The sequence below is a fragment of the Euleptes europaea genome, chromosome 13, assembly GCF_029931775.1.
Source record: "Euleptes europaea isolate rEulEur1 chromosome 13, rEulEur1.hap1, whole genome shotgun sequence".
Classification (NCBI taxonomy): Eukaryota; Metazoa; Chordata; class Lepidosauria; order Squamata; family Sphaerodactylidae; genus Euleptes; species Euleptes europaea.
In genome coordinates this window covers 35,636,920-35,658,667 of record NC_079324.1, presented here as the reverse complement: position 1 = coordinate 35,658,667, position 21,748 = coordinate 35,636,920, and the positions used below count along the sequence as shown (strand labels likewise).

The 21,748-nt window shown below is 42.1% G+C and overlaps 1 protein-coding gene across 1 annotated transcript in view; it reads right to left on the bottom strand.

The window, feature by feature from the left end:
• MAP7D3 (MAP7 domain containing 3) overlaps positions 1-20,410 on the bottom strand; it is a 47,682-nt gene extending 27,272 nt beyond the window's left edge. The window contains exons 1-5 of the mRNA XM_056859943.1: positions 20,335-20,410; positions 5,607-5,711; positions 4,696-4,776; positions 2,012-2,175; positions 405-516 (exon numbers count right to left, since the gene is read on the bottom strand). Coding sequence (XP_056715921.1) covers positions 405-516; positions 2,012-2,175; positions 4,696-4,776; positions 5,607-5,711; positions 20,335-20,392 — 520 coding nt within the window. The 5' untranslated portion in view covers positions 20,393-20,410. The remainder of the gene's footprint in view (positions 1-404; positions 517-2,011; positions 2,176-4,695; positions 4,777-5,606; positions 5,712-20,334) is intronic.
• Positions 20,411-21,748: the final 1,338 nt, after the last annotated feature.

Genomic DNA, 21,748 nt, shown 5'->3' with positions numbered 1-21,748 from the left:
ACCTTCAGCTGTAGTCGGTGGCTCTGTGGAAGGAAGTTTGTAGACTAAAATCATAATGATAAAACAGGTACCGGAAAATTCAAGTGAAAAAATTAACACAATAATAAACTTCATATATCAAAAGCATAGCTCCCCTTCCTTGATTAAAGAATTAGGCATCAACCTTCACTTGAAATCCAAGAACAATTCAATGCATCATTGAAGTCATGTCTGGGTTGGTTCAGATCTGCTTTCAACATTGATTCCAGTTCCCCTTGTTCCCACATATCCAACCATCGAATCAATAAAATGTTAATGGGAAAGCTATGGTTCATCTCCAGAAATTGCTATTTTAACCTGTAAATGTAAACTATTTTGCATGTTTATACCCTACAATGTGTGCGATTTTTCTGCATGTCACCTACCCGTCTTGCCATCAGAATCTGTTACAGAGCCGCCCCAAGACCATCTCTTCTGTCTGGTTTCCAGTCGCTGGCTCCGCTCCAAAGTACGATGCACCACTGCTTCATAATGCTCCTGTTAATCAAACAATCTCGGGAGTTAGGCTACAATAGCTTTGATTGCTGCTAAACACATTGTTCTGTGGAAAACAAGTGGAGAATCTCTTCCCTGAGGAGATTACTATTAACAATAGGCCTGTTTTTACATTATCACGCTAATTAGAATTCAAAAGGCAACCCATGAAGACTGCAGACACGGATTAGTAAGAATCTAGTTAATAAATGGGATTAGCTTTAACTTGTACTTGTTGGCTATTCTGCAGCTAGAGGCCTGATGGATTAGCAAGCTCATACTGCTTTTTTTGTGTAACTTCTGGCACTGGTAACACATAGCGGCACATCTTCTTTAAACAGGGATTTGGGGTGGTATTGTTGGCATGTACATGGTTATAAAATACTCAAAATTACCAAGCAAAGTTTTGAACTGATTCTACACTATAGCAACACTGGACACCTATGAGATGCAGGAAGAACAGCCAGATGCTACATGTTACAATGTGCCCATGTCTTTACATGCTTCCAAATTCTTTGTTTCTTAGTTTTATGAAAGCATAAGGGCCCTTTCTCATTTTAAATATGGCAACCTATAGAAGCATATCAGTGGTCTGCATGTAGCCCCCAACTGATTTCTCTAACCTATTTGTAGTATTCATTTTTTACACCAGAGGAAACAGTTCAAGAACTGCATTTCTGTAAATTAAATTATTCATTATAAGGAAACTTGTCAGTGTAAAAGGAAAAATTTGGTCACCTAACAGAAGATAATGGTAATTTTCTAAGAGTGTAAGTCCTCAGACAGTTTGTTCACTGACTGAACACATTTGGGATCCAATTATTTATGACAGTGGAAGCTAACACCCCACAAGTGGAAAGGGACCAATTAAAAAAGAAAGGAAGAGAAGAATATACCTTACTTGCTTAACTGAAAGTTGTACATACATCAAAATAAGCTAAGGATATACATATATATATATATATTAAAAAAACCCAGAATATATCACAAAGGACATCCAAGAAAGCTGTAGTGGGGAGGACAAGGCATAGCATAACAAATCTCTGTGTGTGTGTTAAGTGCCGTCAAGTCGCTTCCGACTCATGGCGACCCTATGAATGAAAGTCCTCCAAAATGTCCTATCTTTGACAGCCTTGCTCAGATCTTGCAAATTGAAGGCTGTGGCTTTCTTTATTGAGTCAATCCATCTCTTAACAAATCTCTAAGGACCAGAAATGAAAGACCCATAGAACAAGCCAGGCAGGAGAAAATGCCAGTGGAGGAAGTAACAAAGAGAGGGGAATGTACAGAGCTCAGTATTCCAGAAAATAAAGACTATGGAGCTGCAGAGTCATACTGCATTGTTGAAAACAGAGCAGCCTAGGAAAAAAAGAGATTACCATTTCTAAAATATGGCAGCCTCAAAGCAAAACAAACCACCACAATGAATGTTTAAGCATTATTGGCGTTGAAAAGGCAGACACTCTATGCCTTAACTGGGAAACTAGTTGCACTGTACCTTCTCTTCCTCAATCTTTTGTTTTCTCTTTTCTTCTACGGCTGCTCTTCTTTGTTGCTCTTTCTGCTTCTGCTCTTTCAGTCTTTTCTGTTTCTCTTCTATTTGCTTTTCATACTGGAGCTTTGCTTTCTTTTCTTTTTCAAGTATTTGTGTTTCTTTGGCAGCTGAGTATTTCAACAACATTATAGAAACATTAAACACCCCTAACTATTATGGTTTGTCACACAACTGAGAAGTAAATCATGTTGACCTGCACATATCAAGATCTCAAAACAGACAGATTTTACATTTCTTAGTAGACCTTAAGACCACTTGGCTTCAATAACAGCCCGCAATGCTTTGCATAGCCATTATCTCCCCTGCCCATTTCTCAACACTTTCTAGAGTCCCTTCCTCAAAGAAAATCAGAGAGGGAGAGAAACCAAATGTCATAGGCCATGCCGACGTGCCCATGCTGTCCATGATCTTCCAACCAGGACTCAATCTAGCTTGAAAGTCAAGTTGTAGGTAGATGGAAGAAGCACACCAGATATGCTTGAAGCATTGTAAGACTTTCTCTTGCAACTTCCACAACAGTGTTTCTGCTCCCAGAGAACAAGCACGAGTAGGGTTTTCCCAGCAGAAGAAAATTTCACTCACTGTTTCACTGAGGAGCAAGGTCTCAAGTGTGCCAGACACATTTCTAGGCTGTTTTCCTGGAGCATTTTTAGAGGGTCACAAATAAGCAAGTGGGGCTCGAGCGATGGTGAAACAGCTCCCATACAAAGTACTCTGGCACCCTAACACAGAGTTTCATCATCCAGACATTAACAGAGAAATAGCGCAGGTACCTATTTGCCTCTCCAGTGTACTCATGGTTTGAGCAATCAAGCCTTGCATAGCAGGTGTCAAGCTCTGGCCCAGCCATGACTGCACAAGTAGCCCAGGTTCCTTATGTCTGTTTGTTCCATGTTCAGCTTTATGCTATACTAGTGCCCCCTCCCATACTGCTTGCTATGTAACCAGAGAGAGAGAGAGTAAGGGAAAGAAAACAAACCTAAAATTTGAAAGCTTGAAAAGGGCTTAACTCTTTTCCTACTTAAGAGTAACTCAATGCTTTTTTGACCTGTGCCACACACACAGAACTAACTGCTCATGTGTTGCCAATTTCACAATGGCATTCTTGAGAATGTGTTGGTGTACTGTTTAACCAAGACTTTTCAGATAGCGACAGAAGAATTTAATGAGCACAGCTTGCAAAATATGTTGCTGAAATCTGAAAGTTTGTACATGGCAACCTTAGACAGAATGGTACATGAGGGAAAAACAAAGCTGTACTTACCTGTAACTGTTGTACATCTAGTGGTCTTCTGTGCAGACACACATGGGACTGCACACGTGCACAGGCCAGTGTGCATGCATAGTCCCATGTGGGACTGCACAGAAGCCACGCAGATGAAAAACAGAGTTGCACTTATCTGTAACTGTTGTTTACCTAGTGGTCTTCTGTGCAGTCCCATGTGGGACTGCAGAGAAGTCACGAAAAAGAACTGAAATCTTACAGCTGTTCAAAGATCCTCCTAACCGCAATTTAGCTGTCTAAGGTGAACACAGAAGACCTGTGCACACAACGTATCTATGAAGAGGGCCAACGTGTACAGAGGAGGAACAGGAACAAGCCCACACACCCCTTCACAAATGAGCATACAAGGCCCCTTCCTCTCCTATATTTGGAGGAATGAGAGAGGGTACAGTGTTAGCAGGCTTGCTCCCACCCACCCGGTCTATGAATGGTTACCTTGTACACATATATATGTCACAGGTACAGGGCTACACAAATATCCTAAAGCACTGGTACTCACTCTACAGCTCACAGAGGGCCACATTTGCAAATATTACTAACCAAAAGAATCACATAATTACTGTGTACCCTGCGCATCACCCCAAACACACATACAAAATGTAACATGTTAACTATGTAACTACAAACTTTTAAATTACCAGAGTACCTCTAAACATATGGGGTTGTCTTCCCATGCCACTGCTGAATTTGTGCCCTTTTCATAGGTGTCCAAAGGAGGAAAAGCTAGCCATGGAGAAAGGGGAGCAAACCCACCACCACCCCACTTTGGCCAGCTTGCTCTCTCCCTGGGAGCTGCCCAGGTGCTGGGATGAGAGCGCACAGTGCAAAGAAGTGTGGGTGGTTTGTAGAAGAAGATGGGCCCTTCTAATCCTCGGCACTAGGCCCACAACTCGGGGGGGGGGGGGCTCATAGCTTAGTCATCCTCTAATCCTTCAGGTGGCAGTGGCTGTTTCAAGATGAAAACTACCTGCTAATCACAGGCCTCACTAGAACAATGGCCTTGTCCACTTTCCTGGATCATGGGATGGGTGCCACACTGAGGAACAGTCCTCAGAAGAGCCACAGGTGGTATGTCACAGAGCCACATGAGGCTCCCGAGCCACTTAGTATCACTGTCCTAAAGTTTAATGTCTGTCTTCACGCCTATGCCTCTAATACTGCATTTCCTCCAAGTTTTAAAGATTTTCCTCTGTATTTGGTAATGGTCAGAAACATGTGTTTTTACTTTACAGTCTACATTTAATAGTTGTCACCAGACGGCTCCTATATATATACAAAACTGGCTTTGCCTTGTACCACAATCATTAATATTTCTTTAAAACATAATTAAATATAACCATACCATACTGCTTCTCTTGTTCTTCTCTACGCTCCCTGGCTAGTCTTTGCCTCTCTTCTGATCTCAAGATGGAGCCATCTATCACTGCAGAGGATAGAAAAAACAATCTTTTACAAATCTGAGATTTTCAGAGAAACCAAATGATCAATTCTCACAAATTCTTTAAAAAAAATAGACCACACACTCTCTCTCTTTCACACACATGGATTTGTTGCAACATGGGAATGAATAGCCACACCAGAGCATGACCTTGATACATGACAGGTGGGTTGACTTTGCCATTACACCAAACTGTTGGTGGAAAGTGCCATCAAGTCACAGCTGACTTATAGTGACCGCATAGGGTTTTCAAGGCAAGAGATGTTCAGAGGCGGTTTGTCATTCCCTGCCTCTGCATGGCTGAGAGAGTTCTGAAAGAACTGCGACTGGCCCAAAGTCACCCTGCAGGTTTCATGTGGAGGAGTGGGGAATCGAACCTGGTTCTCCAGTTTAGAGTCCGCTGCTCTTAACCACTACACCACGCTAGCTCACTTACACCAAACTAACATTCATCAAAGAACAAACAATATCTTGCCTCGCAACCAGGAAGGAATCACCATGACTGAGGGGAGGAGAAAGTGCATGAGGTTAGTGTATAAAACTCTTTCATGCAATACCTGATTTGGCATTACATCTGAATTGGCCCATAGTATTTGCAATGGGCTGCCCTCCATAAATAATAAACCGACCCTTGACTAACATCAAAATATACTAATGAGAATATGCAAACAATAATTTCTAAGGCAAATAAACCTGCTTTGTGTTCTCTCTCTCTTATAGAAGACCAGCAATGAATGAATTCAAGACTGAACAGGTGCAAAGAACCACCAAAAAGATCACAGAATAGAAATTGTTATCACAAGCAAAGATTTTACCTGGCTTTGTTGCTGTTTTTATAGGTATTGAGGGTGGGACTGGACTAACTGGACTAACACCACTTTGGTTTCTTCTTTCTTCAGCTAATGCTTGGGCTGCAGCAACTGTAAGTAATATTTCAAACACAGTTACAACTAAAATATATCAATTTCAGTATTGCATATTTTGTGGGAAACTTGCTAGTGCTTGATCCTAGTATAAGTCTTCATGCACCTCACTGCAATTTCCAAAATCCAACCTAAACTCCATGTAACTAGACATCTGGAGGCCGGCAAAAGCCCTGCTCCTGCATGTGCCTTTAGTTGAACTGATTCATGGTGGCCAGGTTTAAGTGTGTGGATTAGCACAGCATTATGTTACATTTTAAAGGTAAATTATGGGTATCTACTTTGACTCCATTCTGCCTCATTTCATCACTTTTTTCATAGCCAGAATGGAAGCTGAAGTTGGTAGAGAAGCCACTGTTCTTCTGTTTGTTCTACTTGGCTGGCTTAAATCACTCTTTGCTTGAACTGAGACATCTGACTAAAAAGAACTGTTTGAAAACCCTGATGTTTGGCCATTCAGAACTCAGCAATATTACTCACCAATGCTTAACCAAATACCTTCACCTGCAATGACATTTCTATTCATCCCACTGACCCACATATTGCACGTGGAAAAGGGTGATCCAATAGCCATCATATGCTTGAACTTCTAAAAGGTTTTTGACAAAATAACCCACCAAAGATTCCTGCGTAAGCTTAGCAAACATGGATAAGATGATGGGTCCTCTTATGGATTAAAAGCTGGTTAAATGGCAGGAAGCAGAAGTAATAAACAGACAGTTCTCGCAGTGGTATTAATTATTTGAAATTGGGGGTGAGCACTGTAGTAGGCAAGTAAGCAGATAACCCCAAATTATACAGGATGGTGAAAACCAAGATGGATTGTGAAGACCTAAAGGACGATCTCTGGGAAGCAATGAGGCAAATGAAGTCTAATGTGGGTAAGTGTAAGTTGATGCTTATTGGAACAAACAAAATATTTATTTTGAATACGTGCTGATGGTGTCTGAGCTGGCTGAGACTGAAAGATCTTGGGATTGTAGTGGAAAGCTAGATGAAAATGTCAACTCAGTGTGCAGCAGCGGTGAAAAAGGCAAGCCAGGAATTATCAGGAAAGGGATTAAAAATAAAACAGCAAATATTGTAACACCCTTAAAGCTATGGTGAAGTCTTACTTGAAGTATTTTGTGCAGTTCTGGTTGCTGTATCTCAAAAAGGATATTGCAAAGCTGGAGAAAAAGTACAGAAGAAGGCCACCAATATGATTATGGGGTTGGAGTACCTTTCCTATGAGGAAAGGTTAGAGTGTCTGGGAATTTTCCGTGCACAAAAAGACAGCTACAGGAAGACATGAGATAGAGGCTTGTAAAATTATGTATAGGGTGGACATAGTGGTTAGAGGGAACATTGTCTTCCACTCCCATAATACAACTTGGGGACACACAATGAAATAGCTGGGAAGTACTTCAAGGCAGTCAAAAGGAAATCCTTCTTTACTTGATGTGTAATTAAACTGTGGAACTCACTGGCAGTGGAGGTAGTGATGCAAACAGCTTTAAAAGGGGAGATTCATGGAGGATATGTCCATCAATGGCTACTAGAGAAGGTGACTGAAGGGAGCCTCCATATACAATCAATCAAGTTTTATTTCGATACAATACCAGCTCTGAATAAAAATCAAAGCTAGGTTAAAATAATAAAATAAAATAATAAAAGTTAATGATTCTGGGAGGGATGATTTGAAGAAGAGGAGGAAAGATCTTCTATGGGGAAGGGTTTTCAATCAGCTCTTTATGAATCCCACTAGACCGGAGGCAGCCTCCATATACAGAGGTAGCCAATCACTGAATTCAAGTCCTGGGAGGTAGCAGCAGGGAAGGGACTCAATGGCCTGTTTGTTTGGCCCTCCAGGGCAACTAGATGGACCACTGGTCTGATCCAGCAGGCTCATTATGTTCAGTCATTCTCTTCAGTCTGTGGAAGCTGCTCAAAGCCATGTGTCTTAACTTTGCCTTTTCATTATCCAACACTACCCTATCCTCCATGAGCTCTAGGAAGATAATGTCTCCTTCTTATTCACCCTTGCAATAATCTGTTGTGGGAAGCAGGTCCCATTTCACAAATGCAATACTGAGGTATAAAGATGGTCATTCCATCTATCTGCTTCATGGGAGTGACCATTACACCTACATGCTTCCTAGAAGTGATTACGGGGGGAAATTCACTTTACCAATCTACTGAAATTATGTTTTATGATCAATATATTCTGAACAGAAAACCAGTTTTCCAGTTTCCTTCTTGCTGATTTTAGGTTGCCCTCTAATTCTGGAGTGTCTGATGCAAGGCAGGAAGGAAGGGCATTTCTGCTCACCATGACAACTTGAACTGTCACAGAAACAATCCTCCCTAAGGCACAAGAACAATCACCTCAAAGTACTTAATCCTGTCTGAAGTCAATGGTAAATGCAGGTTACAGCACTCATTCAGCAACACTAAACTGTCACCCACAGCTGTCACCCTGTCTTGAATTAATTCCATGCTGCACTGTAAACAAAAGTCTTTCTCAATGCCTACTAGACATGCTACTGTGACTTCTTTTGGTGAAATAATAAGAATGACTACTGTAATAGCTATTCTGACTAATGGAAAAATATTTTTTCCAAATCATTGGGCGGTGAGAAAAAGGTATGCCCCTATTTTTCTGGAATCTGACATAACATACACTTCTGTTTAGTACAATAGAAACATTCAAAACTGGAACACTCACTGAGCACATTATGGCATGGATAAAATATTTCCTTGCAAAGCCAACACACTGAATATCCCACCAGTTAAAAGTGTCACATTATAATGATCAGAAAAGGCCTTCATATTCTATTTCAAAATACAGGCCCAAATATGATGATTTTCAAATTGTATTTTAATGTTTAAAAGGCAGATAATGGACATATCTTCCATTCAAGAGAGAGACAGGTGTAGACACCTGCAAGCAATTGATTTAAGGAAATCAAATTAACACCACCTGCTACTCTGAAAATGTACACCCCAAGAAAGCAGCATGTCCAATGATTTCACTCATCACAGGTCTAAAATGCAGCCTCCTGAAAACTTTAAAACTTGACTCAAAGTATCTACCTGTTCTTTCTTTTCATATGCAATTTATATAATTTTTATTAGCATAACATTTTCATGATGCTAATGAAAAAACAACAGAGCAGTGTTTACAGAATACTGGAACCATTTCTTTAAAAACATAATACAGTTCCCAGTGGTTCATTCCATACCGCTGTAGACAATGCCAAGTATATTTGCCGTGAGGCAAAGTTCTATAGTCCTTGTACTCCAAAAAGTACAGCGAAAGGCATAGCAAAAAGCAGAGTTTCCAGAGGAATCAACAACATGGTTTATTTGGCTGTAACAGTAGCTCTGCAAGACAATACTCGTGACGCCTGCAGGATATATATGCACATGCTGCCTTTGAAAATGTTGTTAAATTCACAGTATTTGCATAAAGTCTTTTTCCACAGTCAAGGTTAGAGAAAAACCTAGAAAAAAATCAGGAAACAACTGTGTGTGTGTGTGTTTTTTCCTGAAGACTTCCCCCCCTCAATTTTTCCAATAGAAAAACTGAAAAATTTGGGGGAAGGCAGAAAAACACCCCTATGACCTAAATTCTCTTTCAGAATTAGTGAAATGTGTTTAACACAAGGGTTTTCACACTCAAAATGTCTAACATCAAAAAGTCTAAAGACTTTTTCAATTTTTCCAACAGAAACAGGACATTTAATGGAGCACTGAAAATACCTCCTATGAACTATGTTGTCTTACAAAGCATTTCACTCACTCTAGATGTATAGTATGAAAAGTCTAAGGACCTTCTCAAGTTTACAAATGATTTTTCCAATAGGGAAAAAATGGGAAATTTGGGAGCAAGATACATACCGCATTTTGAGGACTGTTCATGTTTAATTTTTAAAAAATTGGTAACAATGTGCTATAATGTGTTTTATGATTACATTATTAAAGAGTTTTAAACGTTATACAGTTTAGCTTAATATCCAAACATGCTGGTAGTCCTGCCCATGTGACTCTGAGAAAGTTTTTGTCCAAATAATAAATTCACTTTACTACAGAAGTTGTTTTCTACCTTCAACTTTCCCCCCTATCAGATGGCAGAAGTTAAAAGATACACGTGCTATGGTAGCACAGGATGCACCAGTCTGCAATTCTTTCTCAAATATTGAATATACTTGCCGTTTATCTTATGGAAAACAAAGGTATTTATACTTTCAAATTTCATAAAAGTACAATTGAATATACTGTATTAAGCATTTTATGTTGTTAAATCAGTAAACGTTTAGGTCTGATAGCAAAGTATTGCATATATTTCTATTTTTCCCATGGTTGGCCACTGTGTGAACAGTCTGTTGGACTTGATGGACCTTGGTCTGATCCAGCATGGCCTTTGTTATGTTCTTATAAGTATGTGCTTTTTTAAAAAAGTGCTATATTTACATTCAGATTTCCAGCTGTATCTCCCAAAACAATCACACTAATATAAATAGGCTCACTGCCTTTGGGTTGGCAATCTAAAAAAAACAAGACACACAAGACTAGGCCAGTAGAGGGATCTCCATTTGAAAATTGGAATTTATACGCAATTGGGCCAGGCAGCTCTTTCATCGCTTCTAGTTTAAGCACTCTGGGTATAATCAGCCAGGTACTATGCTACTGATTTCTTTGTAAAAGATGCCAAACATCTGCAACAGATTTTAAACGTGCAATGCATAAGCAATGAGATACTAACTGGATATTATTGTATGTTGCTGTAACAATAATGTATGATAGCAGCGCCTGACCTGAACAAACTTCTTTAACTCCACCAACAAACCCCACAAACCAGTCACTCCACTTCTCCCAATGCTATAAAGTGCAGTGATTCTGGACGCCTCTATTCACAAGTGCTGCTCTTCAACTGCATCATGGCATGAAAGGGATTTGCAACGACACAGTAGAACTCTACAGACAAACTAGGCAGACTCTCCCGGCATACATTTTCCATGAATCCTGAGTAGCAAAGGATGCAATCTCTGGGACAGACTAAGATCCATTTGAACAGCGTGAATATTACAGGAATTACTTCAAATTAGGCTGGTTTAGAATGGTTTCCTTTACTCAATTTTATGATCCTCAGCCAAGAAGACACACTTCGGTAGTGAAGACAAGGACACTCATGGAAAACATAAGACCTTGTAACTTGCTTCATGTTATGCATATATATTGTTTTATATAACAATATATTTATTCTTTCCTCTTTTCATGGTCTCTCCTCTCACTGTGGATAGAAATGATGTCCTCCTTTACACAATTCTTTGTTTCTCCTTCACTATAGTCAACAGAAGGAAGTGAACTAGCTTCCTCTTTTTCTTCCTCCTCCCTCCCCCATCATGTGAGGAAAGTTTCTTCCCTTCTGGTGAATTCCCCCCTTTTATGTGTTGTTTATCCTCAAGTAAGCAGGCATACTATTGTCAAATACACCAGGGGTCCCCCACCTCTTTAAACAATAGTATGGCAAATCACAGAGGACTCCAGTCAAGCTCTGAAATCACAACTTGAATCTCTTCCCTAAAGAGAAAATAATGCTTCTATTATGAGCCACGCAAGTGGAAACACCATGGTTTTACATTTTCACTCCCAATCCTCCTAATTCCTCATGCATTTGTTATTTTTATTTATTTACAACACTTATACCCTGCCTTCCTGCACTCATCAGGGCTACCAAGAAAATAACAGACTAAAAACATATTTAATAAAATTTTATTCTAAAAACGGAACAAAACACATAATTAAACCAATTAAAACCAAAGCTAAAATACACATATACAAAATATAAATTCAAACATAAGGAAGGAAGCAGGTATCACTGAGGGAATGCCAGACAAAAGAGTCTTCACCCACGAGTGGAAGATGGCAACAGAAGGGAACAGATGTATCTCCCCCAGGGAAAGAGTTCAAGAGTTTTGATGCCACAACTGAGAGAACCCTCTTCTGGAGTTGCCACCCACATAATCTCAGAAGGTAGGAGCACCCAAAGAAGGGCCTCAGAAGAGGACCACAGTGGTTGGGTAAGTGCATAGCTTTAGCTTGCAGTATTCATGCTAACAATTATCCTTGTTCTATTACCAGTACTATCCATAGGAAGTGCCTTTATCTCTGTCAGATTCATAAGAACATAAGAAAGGCCATGCTGGATCAGACCAAGGTCCATCAAGTCCAGCAATCTGTTCACACAGTGGCCAACCTGGTGCCTCTAGGAAGCCCACAAACAAGACAACTGCAGCAGAATTGCCTTCCCTGTGTTCCAAAGCACCTAATGTAATAGGCATGCTCATCTGATCCTGGAGAGATTCAGTTTTCCAAGAGCAGTCTGCTGTTATGTACTACAGGCATTTACTTGCTACAGGAAGATACAGCATTAGTTCCAAGCACTCCAACTGAACCAGTGTTAATAGGACACTGCAACTAGTTCTCAGCAATGACAAACTACTTCTATTGTTCCAAAGAAAAAATTGGGGGCAAAATACTTCTCTTTACAACAGAACCTTCCACATTTGTAGGACAAAGTAATGGATTTGTAAAAAGAGTTGGCAATGAAATGTACAGATTTAGCCAGACACACATGAATTAAACACAATAGCTATGAACAAAGGACAGATGACTGTACTACCTACCAAAAGGCCAGTTTCTGTATTACAGGAACAAGAAATGGAATGCACAAGTAACCATCTTTGACAGTCAGGAAAGAAAATACCAAGACCACGGTCACACAGCCCGGATAACCTACAAGAACCAATCTTTGACAGTGCTTCATTGTAAAGAGAACAGCAACCTACACCATTTTTTTGGAATCACAGCAACAAGACTTCGTTACAAAAGAAGATACAGGAGTATATCCAAACACAGTTATTACCTTACTATTTTCAAAATCAAAAGCAAAGGCAGTTATCTTCAGTTTTTTAAAAAGCTGCATTTCCCACTCTGCCCCATTAGGAAATTAGGGTTCTTGAGAGATATAATTATACAGCTACCCTGCAGAATCCTGTGACTTCTAAATATTTGATACCTTTGACTCTCACCACCTATTGTGCTATATTTGGTGGTTCAACAGTAGGAGGATCTTCTCAGCCTCTCTTATAAGGCCTCATGACTTGACAGTAATGGATGGCCTTTTTAGCATGCAAAAAAAGCATTTACTCAGTACTGTATTAGAATCAGAATGAACATGAAATTCAGGTGAAAATGCAAATTTATTAGTAGCAGCAGCACAGGTAGACCTTGAAACCATGTTGTGGTAATTTGGAAAAGACATTTCCAGGTACATATTCATTTCTAATTATCTCAAAATGCACTGTTGCACTAAGTAGTAAAGATTGGTGGTGGAAAGTGCTGTCATCACAACTGACTTATGGTAACCCCATAGGTAGGGTTTTCAAGGCAAGAGATGTTCAAAGGCGGTTTGCCATGGCCTGAGAGATTTCTGAGACAACTGTGACTGGCCCAAGGTCACCCAGCAGACTTCATGTTGAGAAGTGGGGAATCAAACCTGGTTCTCCAGATTAGACTCCGCCACTCTCAACCACTACACTACCTAGAAAAGATTGCTAGGCCAGAAATGGCCAGACCCGGTTAGTCAGAAGCAAACAGTTAATTTCTATTAAAACAAATTATTTGCATTAATGAAAGGTTTTTACCTGCAAGTATACTACACACCTAAAGTGAACAAGCAGCTAATGTGCTGTAGTGGTTTAGACTGTCAGACTAGGATCGAAGAGATCTGGGTTTCATGGCAAAGAAGGGATTTGAACCTAGGTCTCGCTGGTCCTAGTCTAACGATCAAACCAAATCACTGGTGTGGTATTGTGGTTGGAGTGATGGACTAGGACCTGGGAGTCCCAGGTTCAAATCCCCTCTTTGTCATGAAACTGGATGTATACAAGTGCAAAAATTTAACAAATGCATTGAAGTGTGGCTGCAGAGAACACAACAGCTGTGGGAAACTGTTTCTTTAAAAGAAGAAAAGAAAAGTAGCCTGAATGGGTTTGGAATGGCACTACAGGGGAAGAAGAGGCTCCAGCCTGCCCTCCAAGCAGTTTTCCTCAAATGAAAACCCTGTGTAGGGAAAAGGATCTCTCTGATTTTTCTGCTCCAAGTGGAGAATTTGTGGACACGGAGCAGAAAAAATTGGCAAAATAACTCATCTCCACTCGGTTTTCACTTGAGAAAATGGCTTGGGAGGGAAGGCAGGAGCACTTCTCCCCACCCTCCATGGCACTGTTCTGAGCCCATTCAGGTGCTCCTTTTTTTGTGGTTTTTTAAAGAATCAGTTTTCTGCAGCTGCCACGTGGCTGCAGGGAACACCTCAATGCAAGCGCAAAAACATAACATCAGCTCTTGCTGAGATAACTGGGCCCAGTCATTCTCTCTCAGCTTAACCTACCTCATGGGGTTGTTGTGAGCATAAGATGGAGAAGAGAGCCACATAAACCACCCCTGATCTATCTGGAAGCACAGCAGGATAGAAATTGACTAAATAAACCAATCAATTCCAACTCAGCCATGAAACTGACGAAATGACCTTGAGCCAGAACCTCCCTCAACCTAATCTTTACAAAATTATTGCATGGATAAAATAAAATGGAGAAGGAGATAACCACAGATGCTGCTATGAGCTCCTTGAAAGAAGGATGGCATAAAAATGTAAAAGACAAACTACATGGTGAGGTCATCAAACCAAACAATATGGGTGGTGCTTTGTATAAACAATACTACATCAACTCAAGCAAACTGTTACAGCCCAGCACAAGCCCCAAAATACTACAACACACAACTATGTCAAACAAACAGGGAAAGCAAGATTTCACAAAAGTAGGATGACAACCACCTGTTTCTTAGTAACTTGTAGTAAAAGAACCTCCTAGAGTCTGGTTGGGTAGGGAATGGGACAATAGAATAGAATGCGCCACAGTGAACAGGACATGACAGAACAGGATACCACTTTTTAGTACTCCTCCATGCTTGGATGTTTTTTAAATCACAAAGATGGGCCCTGTAAGGATTGGAGAGATTCTTCTACAAACCTGGGAGAACCCCCCAAAATTACAAAAGCGGTGGAATCAGAAAAGTGATATCTGATCTTCCACAGACAGTGTAACATAAACAGCAAAAAAAATAATCCTATGTGCTTTCTGCTTCTAGCCCCCTCCATCAGCTGGTCATAGTGGGGGTGGGGAGGTGGAGCAGAATCTATGACCTGTGTTTTTCTGCTCTTAGACCCCTACTGCAACTGGCTATCATGGAAGGGGGGCTTGGGGCAGAAAGCATGACCAGCGTTTTTCACTCCTAGTCCCCTCCAGCGGTCACACAGCAGCAGAAAATGGGATTTTCCCTCCACCCGCAATTGAGGTTTCTTGCTTGACTATTCTACTACCCATTTTGCCTCCTACATAAACCAGATGTCACTGCTGGGTGGGGGAATTGTGACCTATCAAAACATTCTTCACAACTAAACAGTTTGCATCAACTACATGTGAGTGAAAAAGTATCACCTCTCCACAAGAGTTTGTGAAGGTAACAAGAGCTTGTAAGCAGCCTCCTGCCTAGTTGCCTATGGCAAACTGTGAAATTGGAACTGTAGTCCCAAATTGTTTTTTGACATGGTGGTGTCTGGTTGCCTGCCCTTTGGGCTATGTCCCGAATTAGGGTGGCCCCCCTGCCACCTCAATGTTATCCCTTCTGCTTCAGGCACTATAGGATGCCCCAAACTCCACCTGGGCAGCCCTTGCTACAGCCCCCCTGCATGGTACCATGAATTATATCACTGATGCTGCTCCCGGCTCTTGACAAGACTGACTCTCTAAGGGCTGCCAATAATAGTAACTGGCTGGCCCTGTAACTGAGAATAAAGAACATCTTATTGAACTGCACCCACTGCCTTTGGCCCTATCTATTTAATTCATTTATATCCCACGTTTCTCCCCCAACTGGGACCCAAAGCAGCTTTTATCGGTCTGCTCTCCTCCATTTTATCAGCACAAAACCCCTCTGAGGTACATTAGACTAAGATGTGACTGGCCCAAGGTCACTCAACAAGTTTCCATGGCAGAGTGGGGATTCAAACCTGGGTCTCCCAGATGCTGATGAGACACTTTTATCACTATACCACACAGGCTCTATCTGCATGGAGGCTCAGCAGTATAATGTTCCCCTACCTCCACCTGCCCCCCGCACATACACGTAAAAACTGCATCCAGGTAAACTTTTTCAAATAAGGAATAAAAGAGAGTTGGTTCTTTCCAAGTACCGGAGTGCCAATATGCCATTCCTAAGTGGTATGTGCAAGTGGACCAGCAAGAACAAGAGTGTGGGCCAGTAACTTACTTATGCCTTTTTCCCCAGGGCGATAAAACAGACAGCCAAACATTTGTTAAAAAGTCAAGGGAAACTCTTAAATATTTTTGCTCTCCTGCTAGTCATTCTCTTGCCTGGCTCATCTACTGATAAAGGTGGAGACCAGGGATAGAATACTTGTCAGCTTTTCTGCTGTACTCACAATTTGGCCACTCAGTTGTGGAACTGACAACCCATGTATCAATTTCGCTATATTGCTGATTCAGGGGAGAGACAAAGAACCTGAACAGGCAATAGCCAGTATCAGAATCATCCTACAAAAATCAAAGTAGCACATTCACATTAGCAATCTTATCAGCTACTATCATCAAGGCTGGCTGTGGATGGATTGAAAATGAAGAAATTACATCTCAGTCAGGTATATTTTACAAGCCCTACCTTTAAATACAGGGGGAGTAAAAGAGAAGGCCTAGGCAGCAACAAAAATGAAAAATATTTGCTAGATCATGCTAAATATTCCACTATTTGCATCCAGGCTCCTAAAAGAAACTAGACCTACCTGTTTACATATTGAAAGAAATGTGCTGTTGATTAGCTGGAATTTGTGTTTTAATTAGGCTTACAGGCCTGAAAGCACAAGTCTTCCTTTGCTCTAATTCATATGTTCTGCTAAACTGGAACAATTCAAGCTATTGTGGCCTAGTGACACATCAAAACTGTAGTTCTAAATGATCATTTATTATTCTAAATACATTAACAATAAAGGGATCATAAACAAAATGGAGCATCTGATTTTGCACAGGGCAGGAACAAATCATAAATAAGATGTCCAAGATGCTATAATTGTTCATCTGTAATGCTATGTTTAAAGAGAAGAACTGGGTTTGAGTGACAGCCATGAATGAAAGTTGCATTTTAACTACAAACTAATCCCTTCTCCTAGCCTGAGCTCCCTATTCTGTTATTTTAAAAGAGAAGAATAAACTACATCAATACTGCTAAGAATAAATGCAATTGTAAAGCAGTGTGGTCACAATACACAATATTGTTAGGATGCAAAATATAACATTAACTGCTTCAGCCTTTTATATCCTGTTTTGTGAGCAAACTGACAAAGCAACCAAGCTACCAAAGCAGTATTCATAATCTGATCAGAAAGTAGAAGTTTAGGTGGACATTATTTTTCTCGAAGTAATATAGCTGAGTTGTCATACAACGTAATTTGAGATGACAGATCAAGAACACAAGTAATGAGAGATAGATCACGATGGGTTAGTCTTGTCTGTAGCAGTAGAAAAGAGCAAGAGTCCAGTAGCACGTTCAAGACTAACACTAACAAAATTTCCGGCAGGGTATGACCTTTCATGAATCACAACTCACTTCTTCAGATATAGCTAGAGTGTGAGTCCATCTATCCTTAAGTAGAGAAGAGTGAATTCACACACCCAATGGCAATAGCATGTAAATATCAATACCAGGTAAATGACATTAGCAGGTGTGATTGGATCAGGTGTGATATGCAGAGGGATAGTAGACATGGAGAAATCAGCATTGGTAATGAGGTAAGAATCCCAGTCCCCTATTCAGTCCAGGAGAATGCATTGTCTTGCGCTTCATTATTAGTTAAGAACATAAGAACATAAGAAAGGCCCTGCTGGATCAGACCAAGGCCCATCAAGTCCAGCAGTCTGTTCACACAATGGCCAACCAGGTGCCTCCAGGAAGCCACAAACAAGACTAGTGCAGCAGCAGCATCCCGCCTGTGTTCCACCGCACCCAAAATAATAGGCATGCTCCTCTGATACTAGAGAGAATAGGTATGCAGCATGACTAATATCCATTCTAACTAACAGCCATGAATACCCCTTTCCTCCATGAATATGTCCACTCCCCTCTTAAAGCCTTCCAAGCTGGCAGCCATCACCACATCCTGGGGCAAGGAGTTCCACAATTTAACTATGCGTTGTGTGAAAAAATACTTCCTTTTATCGGTTTTGAATCTCTCACCATCCAGCTTTAGCAGATGAACCCATGTTCTAGCATTACGGGAGAAGGAGAAAAACTTCTCCCTGTTCACTTTCTCAAAACTATGCATAATTTTATAGACCTCTATCATGTCTCCCCTCAGCCGCCTTCTTTCCAAGCTAAACAGCCCTAAGCGTCTTAACCGCTCCCCATTGGACAGTTGCTCTAGTCCCTTAAAAATTTTGGTTGCTCTTTTCTGCACCTTCTCAAGCTCTGTAATATCTTTTTAGGTGTGGTGACCAGAACTGTACACAGTATTCCAAGTGTGGTCTCACCATAGATTTGTACAAGGGCAGTATGATATCAGCAGTTTTATTCTCTATTCCTCGTCTAATTATAGCCAGCACGGAATTTGCCTTTTTTACAGCAGCCGCACACTGGGTTGACATCTTCATTGAGCTATCCACTACCACCCCAAGATCCCTTTCTTGGTCTGTCGCTGCCAGCACAGATCCCATCAGTGTATATGTGAAGTTGGGATTTTTTTGTCCCAATATGCATCACTTTACACTTACTCACATTGAATCTCATTTGCCATTTTAATGCCCATTCTTCCAGTATGCAGAGATCCTTCTGGAGCTCTTCACAGTCCGATTTTGTTTTAACCACCCTAAAGAATTTGGTGTCATCTGCAAACTTGGCTACTTCACTGATTAACCCCAACTCCAGGTCATTGATGAACAGGTTGAAAAGCATGGGACCCAACACAGATCCCTGAGGCACCCCACTGCTCACATCCCGCCATTGTGAGAACTGACCATTGATTCCTACTCTCTGCTTCCTATTTTTCAGCCAGCTCTCAATCCATAAGAGGACTTGTCCTCTTATCCCGTGACTATGAAGTTTGCTTAGCAGTCTTTGGTGGGGGACTTCATCAAAAGCTTTTTGGAAATCCAAATACACAATATCCACAGCAGTCTCTCTTTCTAATCTCCCTTTGAAATCCCTTTATAAGAGAACTGCTACTCTTAAATCAGCAACTGAATGTCCTGGAAGATTAAAATGTTCACCCATCCGGTTTTTGAATGTTGTGGTAATGAGAAGTTGAGAGACTCCAGCAAGTCAGTGGGGAGCCTATCAGGAAACCCCACACTGGTATAAAAATTGGAAGCACCACCAGTAACTAAACCCCAGCACAAAGCTGTAGTTTTCTAAGGAAACCAAACCTCAGAAGGAGGAAGCACAGGATGGATGATCTGCACAGTGGAGGTGAATGGGGTGGTGGTGATGTGTACATCGTCATTTAGCCCCCTCTAACTGCAGCAGAAAGGGAAATCAGCAGGAAACCCAGCCTGACATTGCATACACACACACACACACACTGGAATTGCTGAGTTTGTTTCAAAATCCATGGGGAGAAGAGAGAGAAATATACATTCATATGTTGTCCAAAAGAAACTGGTTTAAAAACAAACAAAACACCCATTTCAAATGAGAGAAGGAAAAGGCTGGAAGCAAGGAAGATTTAGGAAGGTTAAACAGAGGGGATGCATGAATCAAGAACTGGGGTAGGGCCCACTCAGCATCAGTTGGAAGGGACCACCAGGGTCATCTAGTCCAAACCCCTGCACCATGCAGGAAATTCTCAACTGTCTCCCCTCCGCACCCACAGCGACCCCCTACTCCACGCCCAGAAGATGGAAAGCAAATGAAACCACAGGGAGGCACAAAAATGTATATAAGGGGAAAGCTGATGGTGGAGTACCCTAGAAATGAGGAGCAGAACCCAGAAATTAGTGGGGAGAGGTGAAGAGACAGACAGTGCGGATGAACCGGAGGCAGAAACGATGAGGAAAAGTGGGCGGGGTAAAAGGCAACACAAAATTAAAATAAGGGGAGGTCGGGGAAAAGCCTGGATCAACCTGGGAGGGGGGTGGGGGGGAGGGGGGAATATTATGGAAAAAGAACCCAAAGTGATCATAAGTAACGGCCTACGATAAAACCGGATTGGGGGATCTACTTAAGACTATAACTGGAGGCAGGAAGAAAAGAGGAGTGGGGAACACAAATTAATACAACGGGCAAAACTGGCATGAGAGGGAGAGAATGGGCCAGCAGAAGGAGTGGTGGATGGATTTAATGGAGAAGCACTTTAGGCAAAATAGGGGGGGCGGATAATAACAGGACGGAGGAAACCGAAACTTTATCTACAGGGGAGAAATGGGGGGGGGTGCCGTGCCCTTGGCCTTGCCCTGAGGGGACGGGAGACGTGACAGGGAAGCGGCCAGCCCAGAGCTCCGTCTCTCACCCATCTGTTCCCGCAGCCCCTTCAGGGACGGCGTCGAGGCACCGCCGGTCTCCGCCATCTTCGGCCGCCCGAGGGAGGGGGAGAGGAAGCCCCCTTCCCCTCACGCCGCTGAAACCACTCAACTCACAGCGGGCGGCCAAGAAGCGCCGCACTGAGCGGGAGAGAACGCCCGGCCGACTGGCCGAGACGCACTGCGCATGCTCCTCGTCGGCCGAGCCTCGCGCGCTCGCCCGCTCTTTCCCTCCCCCTCCTTCCCCCCCCTACAGCGCCGCCTCGAGGAAGAGGGAGACAGACAGGACGCGCGCGGGCGGACGCGTCGTGGCGTATTGCGCATGCTCGCAACTGACCTCCCTCGCAGAGGGTCGCGCACGCGCATCCTGCAGCGCCGCCTCAAGGATCAGGGCAGAGGAAGAGCGCGCCGTTTCCTCTTCCCCCCCCTCCCCACCCGTGGGCCGCGGCAACTGCATCTCGTCAGCCCTGCCCACTGCCGCCGGTTCGGATCTCTCCTGCCTCGAGTCAGAAATCTCGGCACGCCGAAGTGGCCTCTTTAGACATGTTCAACGGCCCAGCTTTTACTTGTGCTTGTTTAGATGCACGCCGCACAGTTCAGCTGGGTGTACTCCCAAGTATAACACGACGAGCCTCTTTCATACTTTTCCTGTGTCGGCCTTAATTCTCATTTGGGTTGTTGGTGAGGGAAGGGCAGTCACCATGTGGGGCGACGTGCTGAGTTCAGATCACTGACTAAATCCATGAAGCTCAGCCCTGTAGGAGGGGTGACTTTACACAGCCTTTGGTTCTTGTGGGTTATCCGGGCTGTGTAACCGTGGTCTTGGTATTTTCTTTCCTGACGTTTCGCCAGCAGCTGTGGCAGGCATCTTCAGAGGAGTAACACTGAAGGACAGTGTCTCTCAGTGTCAAGTGTGTAGGAAGAGTAATATATAGTCAGAAAAGGAAGAGTAATATATAGTCAGAAAATTCATAAACATCAGCACAACTTTAACAGAAGAGAGTTTAAGAATGAATAAGGCTTGGCTTCCTGTCTTGAAAACATCCAGACTAACAAAGATTACAGTCCACAATAGCCATGCAGATTAGCTTTGGATTTCACACATTAACAGATCACTTCAGGATACAATGGTTCCATATTAACATACCACACCCTCATTAGCACATTATCTTGATACATTACCTTTGTTACCTTTTGCAGGACAATGATTCAGCTCAAACCCAACCCCTTTCTGACTATATATTATATATCTTCCTACACACTTGACACTGAGAGACACTGTTCTTCAGAGTTACTCCTCTGAAGATGCCTGCCACAGCTGCTGGCAAAACGTCAGGAAAGAAAATACCAAGACCACGGTCACACAGCCCGGATAGCTACAAGAACCAATGAACTCTGACCGTG